The 14,527-nt window shown below is 39.6% G+C and overlaps 2 protein-coding genes across 3 annotated transcripts in view; one reads left to right on the forward strand and one right to left on the reverse strand.

Moving 5' to 3' along the window:
- The first annotated feature begins 1,282 nt into the window (after positions 1-1,282).
- LOC119261563 (immune-associated nucleotide-binding protein 12) lies at positions 1,283-8,556 on the forward strand. Its single transcript, XM_037542514.1, has 3 exons — positions 1,283-1,527; positions 1,674-2,798; positions 7,886-8,556. Exons 1-3 carry the CDS (start codon positions 1,476-1,478, stop codon positions 8,554-8,556), a joined length of 1,848 nt encoding a protein of 615 aa, XP_037398411.1. The 5' UTR covers positions 1,283-1,475.
- A 5,102-nt stretch (positions 8,557-13,658) lies between these two features.
- Positions 13,659-14,527, reverse strand: part of LOC108438288 (transmembrane protein 184B-like) — a 24,854-nt gene continuing 23,985 nt past the window's right edge. For both annotated transcript variants that reach the window (XM_017716019.2, XM_017716018.2), the window contains one exon: positions 13,659-14,527. This exon is cut by the window's right edge and continues 2,171 nt beyond it. The gene's annotated coding sequence lies outside the window, so the exon portion shown is untranslated.

Genomic DNA, 14,527 nt, shown 5'->3' on the forward strand with positions numbered 1-14,527 from the left:
ATTTAGAAAGTAGTCCAAACAAAAAGCACCACTGTAAATATATCTACACTGCACTTTCAAGCTAGACAGATTTGTCAGAAAATCTGTGAAGCTGACAATCCTACGAGACGGGGAAAGAGCCCATGAGTGAAACATGCACATGTGGAAAACAGCACAGCTTTTTTAGTTGCTTTAGAGACCCAGCAAGACTCCCTACTGTTAAATATAGTTTCAGTTCAGCAGCTTTTTTCAGGCTGTTCTGTGAAGTTTAACAGGTCTTCTCCAGCTTTGCACCAGCCTTTTTGGTTTTTGGGGAGCAAATGACCCTTAGCTCCCCCATAGTTCACATGTGTCAAGCTCCAGTCCTTGTGGGCCAAAACACTGCAGACTTCAGCTGCCTCATTAAGCACACCTGCTTCAACTCATTATGTAATTAGCAAGGACTTCATGAACTGAATTCAAAGTGTTAGATGAAAGTAAATGCTACTATCTCACAAATATACCCTTTGTGGCTTATGCGGCTTCAAAATAAAAAAGCGTACTTTTTTGTTCTGATGAGCTTTTGTATAATGACACTATACTGATACAGTTCTAGCCAAGTAGCCAGCTAGACTCTTCAGTTTGCTCACATTTTCCAGCTGCTTTTGAGCTGCTTTTGACCTGGGTGGTCGACAATCGTGAGAAGTTAGAGTAATATTAATGTGAGAAATTCAAATGACCTGCTCTTCCAGGGTAGCCAAAGCCATTTCAGCCACCCATCTAAGTACACTTCCATAAAACCTGAAATCTAATACTCCTCATGTTACCCAAATGTTTAGGAATCACCTGGAAAAACAACATCTAATTATAATAGGTTTGTAGCTTCTAAACCTGATTCAACTTATAATTTTGTTTCTCTTTCAGTGTCTGAGAGGCTGACTTTGGTTCTTTGTGGGAGTCATGGAGCAGTGAAGTCCTCCATATCAGATCTCATACTGGGTCAGAGAGAGCTCAGTCCAGAGTCCAGCTCAGTGTGTGTGAGGAGGGAGGGAGAAGTGTGTGGACGTCTGGTCACTCTGGTGGAGATGCCGGCTCTCTACAACACTCAGCTCTCAGAGGTGGAAGTGATGCAGGAGACTCTCCGTTGTGTCTCTCTCTGTGATCCTGGAGTTCATGCTTTTGTTTTCATCATCCCTGAGGGACACCTCACTGATGAAAACAAAGCAGAAATGGAGAAGATCCAGATGATGTTTGGATCCAAAATCAACAGCCATGTCCTGGTCCTCATCACTACAGAAACTCAGCATGAGGCAGTGGAGTTAGATGAAACTACTAGGACTGTTACTGAAAATTTCAAGGGAGGACATTATCACTTTGGCCCTGTTCCACATGTGTCTGGTTTAATAGAGAAAGTTCAGCAGCTGTTGTTGGGGAATAACAGAGATCTTTACACATCCCACACATACTTCAGTGAGCAGGTTGAAGCACACAAAAGATACAAAAATCAAATTTCAGAGATGAAGGCAAGCATTTGTACATTAGAGAGAAAAATCCAAAGGTATTCAGGAGGTAGGTCAATAGTTTCACAATAGTCACACAGCTACTGACTGCTCTATAGTCCTGATAAATTTTAGCTTGTGGTTAGCAGATGTTTGTCATTATCATTGTGCCATTATGTAAATATTTCCTTTTCCACAATTTATCTTACTTTTTAGGGGCAAGACAAGGTGCTCTCAGGATTGTGCTGCTGGGAAAGACTGGAACAGGGAAGAGCGCTACAGGAAACACCATCTTAAGAAGGGAAGATGTATTCAGACATGATCTCTCCCATACATCAGTTACCACAGTGTGTCAGAAAGAAACAGCTGAAGTCAATGGAAGGCAGATCACTGTGATTGACACACCAGGACTGTTTGATACTCGGATTGGTAATGTAGAGATCCAGAACGAAATCACTAAATGCATCTCCATGGCTGCTCCAGGTCCACATGTGTTCCTGCTGGTGCTGAAAGTGGGACAAAAATTTTCAGAGGAGGAAAAACAAGCTGTGAAAATAATCCAGAACATTTTTGGAAAAGAATCAGAGACCTACATGATCGTGCTGTTTACTGGAAGAGATTTTCTTTTTAAAAAATCCATTGAAGAGTATCTTGGAGAACCCGGATCTGATATTAGGAGCCTCACTGAACAGTGTGGTAACAGATACCATGTCTTCAACAACATGGAGACCAGAGACCAAACCCAGGTCACTGATCTACTGGAGAAGATTGACACCATGGTGGCAGAGAATGGAGGGAGCTACTACACTAATGAGATATTCAGGCAGGTAGAGAAAAAAGAACAAGAAGAACGGGAGAGAATCCTGAAGGAGAGAGTGGATGAAATAGAGAGAGAGAAAGAAGAACTGAAAGATAAGTATGAAACAGAGATAGAGCAAATGAGGAAAACATTTAAGGCGGAAATACAAAGTGAGAGAAAGAGAAGAGAGGAAGAGTTTAATGAAAGAGAACTCAGACTTAGAAGAGAAATGAAAGAAAAGGTGGAAGAATACCGACTTGCTGATGTTCAAAGAGCTGGGGAATATGAAAAAAGAAAAAAAGATGATGAGAAAAGGATTGCAGCCATAGAAAGTGCAATATTCTCGCAAATGGAGAGACAGAGAGCAGAATTTGAGAGGCAAAGACATGAGGATCAAAAATTGAGAGATCAGGAGGATGAGAGAAAAGAAAAGAAAGAACAAGAGAGACAAGAGTGGATTGAGAGACACCGAAAAGAAAAAGAAGAATATGAGAGTGTGATAAAAGAGCTGAAGAGAAAAGTGCAGAATGATGAAAATGCAGGTAATGATATTTATGTATTATTCATTTTATATATATAATTGACCATCTCAATTGTCGGTTCATTGTACATATAAGACAAAAACACTAACATATTCTGGTTATTGTACAGACGTCTGAGACCTGGAACAGATAATAATAATAGGGTCAAAAGTTGATCTGAGGGTTATTGTCCATTTAAATTACATTGAGTTTAATTCAAATATACACTCACCGGCCACTTTATTAGGTACAATCAGGTTCAATTGCTTGTTAAGACAAATAGCTAATCAGCCAATCACATGGCCACAACTCAATGCATTTAGGCATGTAGAGGTGGTCAAGAAAACTTGCTGAAGTGCAGGCCGAGCATCAGAACGGGGAAGAAAGGGGATTTAAGTGACTTTAAACATGGCGTGGTTGTTGTTGCCAGACGGGCTGGTCTGAGTATTTCAGAAACTACTGATCTACTGGGATTTTCACACACAACCATCTCTAAGGTTTACAGAGAACGGTCCAGAAAAGAGAAAATATCCAGTTGTGTGGACAAAAATGCCTTGTTGATGTAAGAGGTCAGAGGAGAATGGGCAGACTGGTTCGAGATGATAGAAAGGCAAGAGTAACTCAAGTAACCAACCAAAATCTCTGAGGAATGTTTCCAACACCTTGTTGAAAGTATGACATGAAGAATTAAGGCAGTTCTGAAGGCAAAAGGGGGTCCAACCTTTTAATAGCAAGGTGGACCTAATAAAGTGGCCGGTGAGTGTATTTGTATAGCTCTGAAAGCTTGATTCAGTCCCATAAAAAGAGGAAGAAAGTTTGAGAGGAAGAAAATCTCAAAGAAGGAACCTATCTTTCTCTGGTCAACACAGGATAGCACAACAATAACACAGCACAAGCAACATGAGTTATGAAAATAATGAATAAAGAAACAATGTGAGCCATTAGACAGAATTCAGATTAATCAATGAAACCCAGTAATTCATGTGAAGCCTGTCAGAGGTTATTTCTAAATGTGCAAGTTAGATTCAGTTCATATCACTAGTTTCCATCACTTTCACCATCAAAAATCCTAAGCATTAGAGCAGCAGGACAACAGCCTGAGCATCTCAGTTTACCTTAAATTCTTTATATCTACAATTATTTAGATTTATATGGAGCCAAAAAAGGGGTCAAAAAGATTTTGAGCTTGTAAAATTATAATCACAAATCTACTGAAATTTGCACTTGTGTTTGAGCAACTAGTTCCGTGTAAAATCTAGATTCACAAATAATTTGCAATTTGCAAATATGAAAACAAAATTTGTAATTTGGCATATGTAAATGAAACATTGTGAATGTGTGAATCAGCACTACTCAAATGATTTACATTGTGCCAGACCATAAAATCACATAAAAAGTTTGAAGTTCCCAGTGTGACAGCAAGCGTTTTTCAGTGTCATAGTACAAATCCGCAAATATTTCTCCCTTTCTGTTTGTGTGAAGGTATTTTGACAACTACAGATTTTGACCTGTTTTGACAGCAAATTGATGGCCCAATAGGAAAGCTTGAACTGGTCCAATCAGAAAGCGAGTTTGGCTTTTCCAATCACAAGTTTGATTTGTTGCTGTCGGTCAAAGCTTTGGAAAGCTGTGAGAAGCTGCCTCTAATGGTGCATTGACCGAGTGCATATGTGGACATATCAGTATCTGATTCTAGCAGTATGTGTGCATGTTAGGTAATAGAACAAAAGCTATGGACATTTCACTTTGCAGTCCAGTCCCACAGTGAGTTTGCTTTAATTTGCCGCTTGTTTGACCCGGGCGGCTGAGCTCATGAATTGCTTCCCGCCTTCGTGCCTCTTGTGGCCGTCATAGTCCTCCTCCTGCCATCACTCATGTCCAGCAGTGTTGTTCTGTATTCACGCTTCTTCCCCACTCACTCGTGGTTCTCCTCTCCCTACCATTTTTGCGGGGCTTTGTCCTCGCTCTGAGTTCAGGCCCCACCTTCTTGACGGCTTTCATAACAATACTATTATATTAATGTAACTGAAGTCAAATGTACAGTTTCCTTTAAAAACAGGGTCAAAAATCTGTAGCTGTAAATCATTCGAATAGTTCACAACATTCACAACATTTCATTTACAAATCTTTTTTACACATTCAAAAATCCTTTATACATATTCAAAATATTTTTAAGCATTTGTGAATTTGACATTTATTTATTTATTTTGGTTTCATGTTTGAAGATTCCAAATTATTTGTGAATCTGGATTTTAGATATATGCAGTTGCTCAGACACAAATTTCAATACATTTGGGAATATCGTTTTACAAGCTCAAAATCTTTTTGAACCTTTTTTGACTCCATAGATTTATAACTTTAGTTGAATAGGGAAAATGGAAGGAAGGAAAATGATGATCATACACAACAGTGGTTGACTTAATGTCAAATTCATTAGGAGCTTTGCCCAATCACCTTGCATTGTTTTGTTAATCCTAGCAAGTGCTACTCATATCTGGAGGTGAGTGGTAAACTCTCCTCTGGCACTGTCCCCCTGCACCACTGACTAATGTTTAGACATGTTATGACCTGTGATTTGTGACAGGAACCTTGGATTGATGGACCCCTCCCCCCAACCTATCCTTAAGCACAATGGTTGTACATCATTGGAAACAAGGCACATACCAAGTGTTAGTTCGAAACCCATTTTAAAATCTTTTCATAAAATTGTATAAACTAGTCACAATTCTAAAATGATCACACCTTAAATACACTAGTATTGCCAAAAGTATTCGCTAAGCTGCCTTCAAATGCATATGAACTTGAGTGGCATCCCATTCTTAATCCTTAGGGTTTAATATGATGTCAGCCTACCCTTTGCAGCTATAACAGCTTCAACTCTACTGGGAAAGTTTCCCACAAGGTGTAGGAGTGTGATTATGGGAATGTTTGACTATTTTTCCAAAAGCACATTTGTGAGGTCAGACAATGATGTTGGATGAGAAGGCCTGGCTTGCAGTCTCCACTCTAATTCATCCCAAAGGTGTTCTATCGGGTTGAGGTCGGGACTCTGTGCAGTGTTCCCACAAAGTTGGGAGCATGAAATTGTCCAAAATCTTTTGGTCAGCTGAAGCATTAAGAGTTCCTTTCACTGGAACTAAGGGGCCAAGCCCAACTCCTGAAAAACAACCCCACACCATAATCCCCCCTCCACCAAACTTAACACTTGGCACAATGCAATCAAGTACCGTTCTCCAGGCAACTGCCAAAACCCAGAATCGTCCATTGGATTGCCAGATGGAGAAGCGCGATTTGTCACTCCAGAGAACACGTCTCCACTGCTCTAGAATCCAGTGGTGGTGCTTTACACCACTGCATTCAACACTTTGCATTGTGCTTGGTGATGTAAAGCAGCTGCTCTGCCATGGAAACCCATTTCATGAATCTCTCTATGCTGTTCTTGAGCTAATCTGAAGGCCACATGAAGTTTGTAGGTCTGTAGTGATTGACTCTGCAGAAAGTTGGTGACCTTTGCACACGCTCTGTCATTTTACATGGCCTATCACTTCGTGGCTGAGTTGCTGTCATTCCCATTCGCTTACACTTTGTAACCACTGACAGTTGACTGTGGAATATTTTCACAACTGGATTTGTTGAACAGGTGGCATCCTATCATGATACCACACTGGAATTCACTGGAGTTCCTGAGAGTGACCCATTCTTTCACTAATGTCTGTAGAAGCAGTCTGCAGGCCTTGGTGCTTGGTTTTATACACCTGTGGCCATGGAAGTGACTGGAACACATGAATTCAAAAATATGGATGAGTGAGTGAATACGTTTGGCAATATAGTGTATATTCTAATCTAAAAAAAATTGATACATTTTTATCAGGAATGGATAAATGAATACTAATGATTAATGAATATTAAAAGGTAGATACTATACAACAGAAAGGTAGACAGGACACAGCTTCCTTTCATTAATCAAAGGTTTGACTAAATGCTTACTGAAAATTTAAACTCTGTCTCAACCCCAAACACTGAGTGGAATGGCTTTGAAAGAGAAAGCTCTAAAAATCTAGCTGTGGTCTACAGTACAGAACAAACTAAAGAAAAGCTCAAGGAAAAACATCAGGAGGAAATAGAGCATCCAGGAAAAGTGAGAGCCAGTCCCTGGTAGAGAATGTCATTTTCTAAACCAGAAAAGGTCGCTGTAAGTACTAAATTTGGTACATACAGTGCTCTGACAGTATTTGCAACACTTTCAAAGCTGACATGGGCTTTGTAAAAATATCAACACAAACGTCTACTTTAATGCTTTGAGTTATCAAAGATAAGATATAACTGGTACTTATTTGTACATCTCAGATATGTTGGCTTCATTGGGCAGAACTTGCAAGCAGACATGGTTTATATTGTGTTGCATGGTCGCTTGGGTTTATGTGAATCTAATATTCTGGTTAACTGATATGGTTTGACAAGTGCCCAAAGCAGTGTCTGAGTATCCAAAAAAACCTGTCACTTTGCATAGGTATCATGTCAGCGTGACACTGAAGTTAAGCAGCCAAGGCTTATGTGAATAAGCTTTTATGAATGTTTATATAGCTTTATGTCAGTTGTTATGAATGGAATGTAATTGTCATGTAGCCTTATGAACACTGACCTACAGTGAAATGTTACCAACGATACTTTATTTATCCTACTTTAATTCTGTTTCAGTCTAATGTTGATAAAACATCCTACATTTTCAGTGACATTGAATGAACTATGTGCTAACAAAGATGTAATGAATTACATAGTCATATGCAACAGTTTAGACACCCCTCATCAAATCATGGTTTGCTAAAGTGAAAAGTACACATCCTGTACAGAGAACACACTTTTGCACAATTTCAATGAACACTTACCTTTTATTTGCTATGTTATGGGTCATGTTTTATTTTGTAGTGCTGTAGAGGTAGTGCTATCATATTAGCAAATAAATGACATATTTAATTGTGTTACCTGTAGAGGAAGTGTTACCTTATTTTTGTTTAACTTATAAATGGAATAAAACATATAATTTGCCCAGGGACTTTTGCAGGTGACAGTAACTGCATTCATGTCTCCCTCTCTTTATTACCATTCAGCTCCAGAGATGGGACTTCCTCAGCAAGTGTTGGGGTGCCCCCTTCACAGAAGAATTGTTCTGCTGGGGAGGAGTGGTGTAGGGAAGAGTGCTACAGGAAACACCATCCTGGGAGAGAACAGATTCAGATCTGAGTACAGTTATGACTCTGTAACAGTACAGTGTGAGATTCAGCATGCAGTAGTGGAAGGGAGGAATGTTTCTGTATTGGACACTCCAGGTATAAATAACACACACCTTACTGAGCTGCAACTGGTTGAAGAGTTACGGAGGGGTGCTAATCTCTCCAGCCCAGGACCTCATGCTTTCCTTTATATATTTCAACATTCAAAGTCCTTAGTAAAGAATAAACAGATTGCTGAAGAATTTGAAATGATGTTTGGAGAAGAGGTGAAAAAATACACAATTATTCTCTTCGTCCAAGAAGATGAGTTAGAAAGAGGGAATGCATTTAAACTTTGCAGTCCTCTTATCAGGCTGTTCGAGCAGTGTGGAAGGAGGTACCACATTATTAATAATGGCAACCAAAGTAACAGAAAACAAGTCTCTGAACTGCTGGAGAAGATAGACAAATTGGTGGAGCAAAACGGTGGAAGCTACTTCTCTAAGGAGATGTTTGAGGCTGCAATTCACTTAAAATCTGGAAAAGTCAATAACTGTGAAATAATATAAACAAATCTCTTTCATATAAGAATTACAACACCTTATATTTAATATAGATTTAATATATGAATAAATTTCCAGTACAAATCTAAATTGTCAGATAAAAGATTCTGTACAGGTTCAGTTTCTGTTCATCAAGGACAGGCGTCGCAACCCAAATGTTGAGGAGAGCCATTTTGTCCGTCCAACAAAAATCAAGCTACCTTGGGAGCCACATCTTGGCTATGAATATGTCTCATTATGTGTTAATGTACTAGTATAGGCTAAACAATATAAACAAAAACGCAGACTTGTTTTGCTCTGCATTAAGCTCTGTCTCAGCTACAGCACTTTTCTCACATCTCCAGCAGGATTTTTTCCGCAAAGGTAGAATAGTTTCTTATAAAATGTCTCTCAAAGTTAAATTTCTTATGAGGCTGAAGTCAGCTTCTCATTCGCCAGCTTAAAATGTTGCCGGAGGTGCCAGAATGTAAACGCTGCACCACTGAAGCTGGAACGGGAACATTTGAACAAGAAGCTGGTAAAATAGAAACTGATTTCAGCTTAGTGACTTTTTGGTGTTTGACAGTTTCACGTTGCAGATTAAACATATGAAGAAACCAGCTGGAGGGATTATAAATGCAAATAAGTCTGTTCTTCACCAAATGATCAATGTTCCTCTTAAATCTTTGCCTTTTCTTTAGCTGTTAGCTAGGAGAGGTTGTCGTCTGTGTGCCGGTCTCTTCTCTCCAGGGTTCATGGGAGTTTGCCCAACCAGTCCACATGTGCTTTGTGGATCTGGAGAAGGCATTCGACTGTGTTCCCCGGGGTATTCTGTGGGAGGTGCTTCGGGAGTGTGACGGAGCTGCCCTCCGCCACAATGTACATATGTTTGAACTTTCTAGGTAATGGGGACATTTCATACTCAGAGACACAAACTGTTTTTAAATAGCATTTATTGATTGAGTGGTTATGCTGGGGAACAAGAGTAAACCTGCAGAGAAAAGAAACAAAACTTAATGGTGAATGTGAATGTTTTATTATTTGTAAATTTAGATTGATTTAGTGATGTAATGAAACATATATTATAAACTAACATTATTGAAACGCTTGGGGAAGGCAACAAGTACTTACCTGTGAATAGACTCCAGAGGAAGGTAGCCGTGTTTTCAGTCAGGGAGGAAAACAGAACCCTTTGTTTGCTGCGTTTTTAGTGAACTTTTTCTTTTTGGCATTGGATAAATTGCATTTTTGTTTTTTTTTGTTTGGTTTTTCACTGGGATTTAATAAACACCGATTTTTGCACCCCAAACTGGAACGTACCCACGTGTCTTTTCCGTCGGACCATCACAGGGAGTACGGGGTACATGGCTCTTTGCTACGAGCCATTCAGGCCCTGTACAAACAAAGCAGGAGTTTGGTTCGCATGGCCGGCAGTAAGTCAGACTCGTTCCCAGTGAGAGTTGGACTCAGTCAGGCCTGCCCTTTGTCACCGATTCTATTCATAATTTTTATGGATAGAATTTCTAGGCGCAGTCAGGGGATGGAGGGTGTCCAGTTTGGTGACCTCAGGGTCACATCGCTGCTGTTTGCAGATGATGTGGTCCTTTTGGGGACATCAGGCCGCGAACTTCAGCTTTCGCTGGATCGGTTTGCAGCCGAGTGTGAAGCGGCCAGGATGAGAATCAGTACCTCCAAATCCGAGACCATGGTTCTCAGGCGGAAAAGGGTGGAGAGCCCTCTCTGGGTCTGGGGTAGGCTCTTGCCTCAAGTGGAGGAGTTCAAGTATCTCGGGATCTTGTTCACGAGTGATGGTACAAGGGAGCGGGAGATTGACAGGCAGATTGGTGCTGGGTCAGCTGTGATGCGGGCTCTTTACCGGTCTGTTGTGGTAAAGAAAGAGCTGAGCCATAAGGCAAGGCTCTCGATTTACCGGTCGATCTACGTTCCCACCCTCACCTATGGTCATGAGCTTTGGGTAATGACCAAAAGAATAAGATCGCGAATACAAGCGGCCGAAATGAGTTTCCTCCGCAGGGTGTCTGGACTCTCCCTTAGAGATAGGGTGAGAAGTTTAGTCATCCGGGAGGGACTCGGAGTAGAGCTGCTGCTTCTTCACATCGAGAGGAGTCAGCTGAGGTGATTCAGGCATCTGGTTAGGATGCCTCCTGGACGCCTCCCTCGGGAGGTGTCACAGGCAAGTCCACCTGGGAGGAGACCCCGGGGAAGACCCAGGACACGCTGGCGTGACTATATCGCCCAGCTGGCCTGGGAGCGCCTCAGAATCCCCCTTGGAGAGCTAGTGGAAGTGGCTGGGGAAAGGGAGGTCTGGGCCTCATTGCTTAGGATGCTGCCCCCGCGACCCGAACCCTGGAGAAGCGGAAGATAATGGATGGATGGATGGATGGATGGATGGATGGATGGATGGATGGATGGATGGATGGATGGATGGATTAGGGCCAGGGTGAGGGTTAGGTTTTAGATTGAGGTTATGGCTAGAGTTAGGATTGGGTCCAAGGTGAGAGTTAGGATTAGGTTTTGGATTGAGGTCAAGGTTAGAGTTAGGATAAAGGGCAAGGGTTAGGTTTTGCTTAATGGAGGTAATATATAAAAACTACTTCCTGCTGGAGAGCATAGCACAACCCACTGGACAGTGTAGTGTAGATCAGTTGACCTGCATGACTCAGTGGGTCACACAGAGTGGATCAATTTGAACCTCTCAGTGTGACAGAGCAGCACCACAGAACCTTAAGTTGAAGCAATACATCACATTAGTTACAGTCATTCAGACAGATTTACCTGTTTCTGCATGCTAAAAATTGATCTGAACAAAAGCACTGAGTTTTCTTTGTTATTATTATTGTATGGAAACTGAAGTCTTGTTAAACTTAGTAACACTTTACTGTAAGGTACTGTTTATAAGGTTACATGACACCTACATACTTGTTGTGACAACTGGCATAACCCTACATAAATGTTTATAAAAGCTTGTTCCAGTCCATCATTCACTACATTTGTCAATTGTGATCAAAGTTAGCTAAAGTAGCCTTTATGGCAGATGATGCCTGTTGAAATAGTCATTTATAAACATTTATGTAGGGTTATGTCAGGTGTAATGGCAAGTTTGTGTAGATGTCATAGAGCCTTATGAACAGCACTCTACAGTAAAGTGTTACCTTAAACATTAACACACGGTTAGTAGCCATATTCATAAAATGTACAAAACAAATGTATTTCAAATTGCTTCCTCAATGAGAGGATTACAGCTTAATGCTAAACAAGAATAACAGTGTAAGCCAGCTAAAGTACTAAAACAGTGACCAAGGAACATTAAATATTTACCATACCTTACTAATCTAACACATAATCTCAAAGCACTGTTTTATAGGGCCAACTAAGTACACTGACCATAGAGCATCAAATATTTCCGGTAACACTTTATTTGAAGGCTATCTACATAAGGGCTTTATGACGCATTCATAAGCACTGAATAATGTGTTTATAAAGCACTACTTGAACATTTATTAAGTGCTTATGTCGGTTCTCACAACCTGACATAAGATGTTTTATGAAATAAATGACATTGTACTGACATAATAAGAATAAACGTTGAACATATTTACAGCACTAAACACATTTAAAACACTATACATAATTGCATCAATTATCTTATCCATGCCATGGAGGGAAGAGGGAGTAGTTTTCAGGCATATTTAACCTGATATCAGTACAATGTCGTCTTAAGAATGCTGACATAAATAGTTATGTATAGTGTTTTAATCAAGGGTATTAGTAGGTAGTTTGTCTCCCTCTGCTGTAGTAACATCTCTGGGAAGGCTTTACATTCAATGTTGAAACATGGCTTTGAGGATTTGATTGCATTCAGCATTAGTGAGGTCAAGCACTGGTGATGGATGATCAGTTGTGAATCACAAATGTTTTCAGTGACTGCCTGGTTCTCTACACCACACAACACATAAGAGGCATCAATGAGGTCAATAAGACTGAGTGGCCTAATATTGGTGCTTATACAGATACATAATAAGGCCTATTGTGAAATCTCATGGCACCAGAAGCAGAAATGTATTATTTGTTAAAAACCTTTTAACACAAATGTATTGTTAGGATAAACGCTATACATTTTCAATGAAATAAAAAAAATACTAATAGTACTTGTTTGTGTTTTTAGACTGTCATTTGGTCTCAGACTCTTTCTCTAAAGTAGGTATATGAGGTTAAATATTTTACATATTTTATTTAATAAAATTTCTTTTAATAAAACTGTAGTACAGACGTAAAAAAACAACAAGGGTGTAATTCTACGTATTCCTTGCCTCTAATCTAAATAATTACAATCATTAAGACGCTTTACTGAATTTGCTTGCTCTAGAGGGCACATCACCCTCTCTTCTGTACATTCTGGCCATCTTGCTGATCATTGATTTCATGCATTTCATAAATTGTGAACCTCCTTTTAGCTGTTATAGTGGCAGCAGATCAAAATACACAGAGAAGTGTGGGCTCAGTCTTTCACAGGACCCTAAACCAGTCCCTCCCCCAATAGCACTGGATTATACCTTCCTGCCAAAAATATTTCGTTCCCATGGACTGTGTATTTATATGTGTGTTTGAGTGCACTTGCATGGTACCGATGAAGAAATGTGTGCAAGAGAGACAGTCTGTTGTATTTTTGATTCCCATTGTGGACGACGGGGTCAAATTTGAGCCTAAACCGTATCTTTGAGCCCAAATGGTGTAGACTTTATACCATCCTACTGCTATAGTAAAGCAGTGTTCTGTACCATAAACAAAAAGTGTGAAGGAACAACATTAACTGGTTGGATAATTGACATTTGATTAGTCACTGCTCTTCAGCATTTAATCTTCAAAGGTTTAATAAACTTTCCTTGCTAGTTGTTGTCCTTGGAATATAATTAATAACTGAATGTTGTACCACTGTTCCATTGTCTGGTACCAGAAACTGGGATTTTCTATTGCTCATGCAGTATTTTTGTGCCATTATCAATATTAATCCATGCAGGTAGGCTACAGGGTTGACTTCTGTCTTTCTATCTGAGTACGGATACTGTAATACACAGCACAACAGACCACAAAACACAGAACAAAATAAATGAGATCCTCTTAATCCTCTTTATTCCATCCCACAAACACAAAATGCTGAATAACCTATACAGAACGTAAACGGCACCAACAATATGCAAAAGCCATATTGAGAAGGCTTACAGTACAAAACTAGGCACCTTAATTAAAGCCTAAAAAATCTCATATCAGCTATGTACAGTTTCCTGTTCCACCCGAAACAGTATGTATTTATTAACAGCTTAATAATAATAATAATCATAATGTAGGTTTCTGTATGTACATATATGGGGAATGCACAAGTTTGAACTCAAAAAAGTCAGCTCATATCAAAGTGTAATAAAAAGAAATAAAAGCAGTTTATCATTTACATAAACGATGAAAGCACAGAATGTGGGTTTGGCCTTTAAATATCATTGTGTTCTGCACTGTGAAGACATAAAATCTCTAATTAGAAATACCAAGATCCTGTTTCTAATGCTGTGTCTATTACAGTCTGTATATTAGCCCCTGTAAAAGGAAAAATTAAGTTTTAATGAAGAATGTATGGTTGAAAACCTGCAATATTGGACCCCCTTTTAGGAAAAGAACTTACAGAACCAGTCAAAAGCTTTAATGTGTGTGTTTTTTTTATATATTTTCAACTAAAAGTTTATGCTTACAGAGGAATTTCCACGACTTTTCTAAATTTCTGCATAATGAAGTGGTAAGATCTAAAAGTCATTCTGAGTGGTCTGATGTGAAATGCTTCATTCTGAAATATAAAAGTCAAAATATAACGCACCATTTTACATCCCACCCCGAGTGACTTCTACATCTCAGTCAGTGACGTTTCTGAGCCACTGCAATGTGATTATATGCATATTCTTTTTAGTCCTGTTCAAAAAGTATCTCAGTCACT

The sequence above is a fragment of the Pygocentrus nattereri genome, chromosome 1 (assembly GCF_015220715.1).
Source record: "Pygocentrus nattereri isolate fPygNat1 chromosome 1, fPygNat1.pri, whole genome shotgun sequence".
Classification (NCBI taxonomy): Eukaryota; Metazoa; Chordata; class Actinopteri; order Characiformes; family Serrasalmidae; genus Pygocentrus; species Pygocentrus nattereri.

Bases quoted from the DNA above. Each gene is read 5' to 3' on its own strand.
- LOC119261563 (XM_037542514.1), top strand. From the start codon at position 1,476: ATGAAGGCAAGCATTTGTACATTAGAGAGAAAAATCCAAAGGTATTCA. The intron at 1,528-1,673 runs GTAGGTCAATAG...CTTACTTTTTAG, and splicing joins AATCCAAAGGTATTCAGGAG to GGGCAAGACAAGGTGCTCTC. The intron at 2,799-7,885 runs GTAATGATATTT...ATTACCATTCAG, and splicing joins GCAGAATGATGAAAATGCAG to CTCCAGAGATGGGACTTCCT.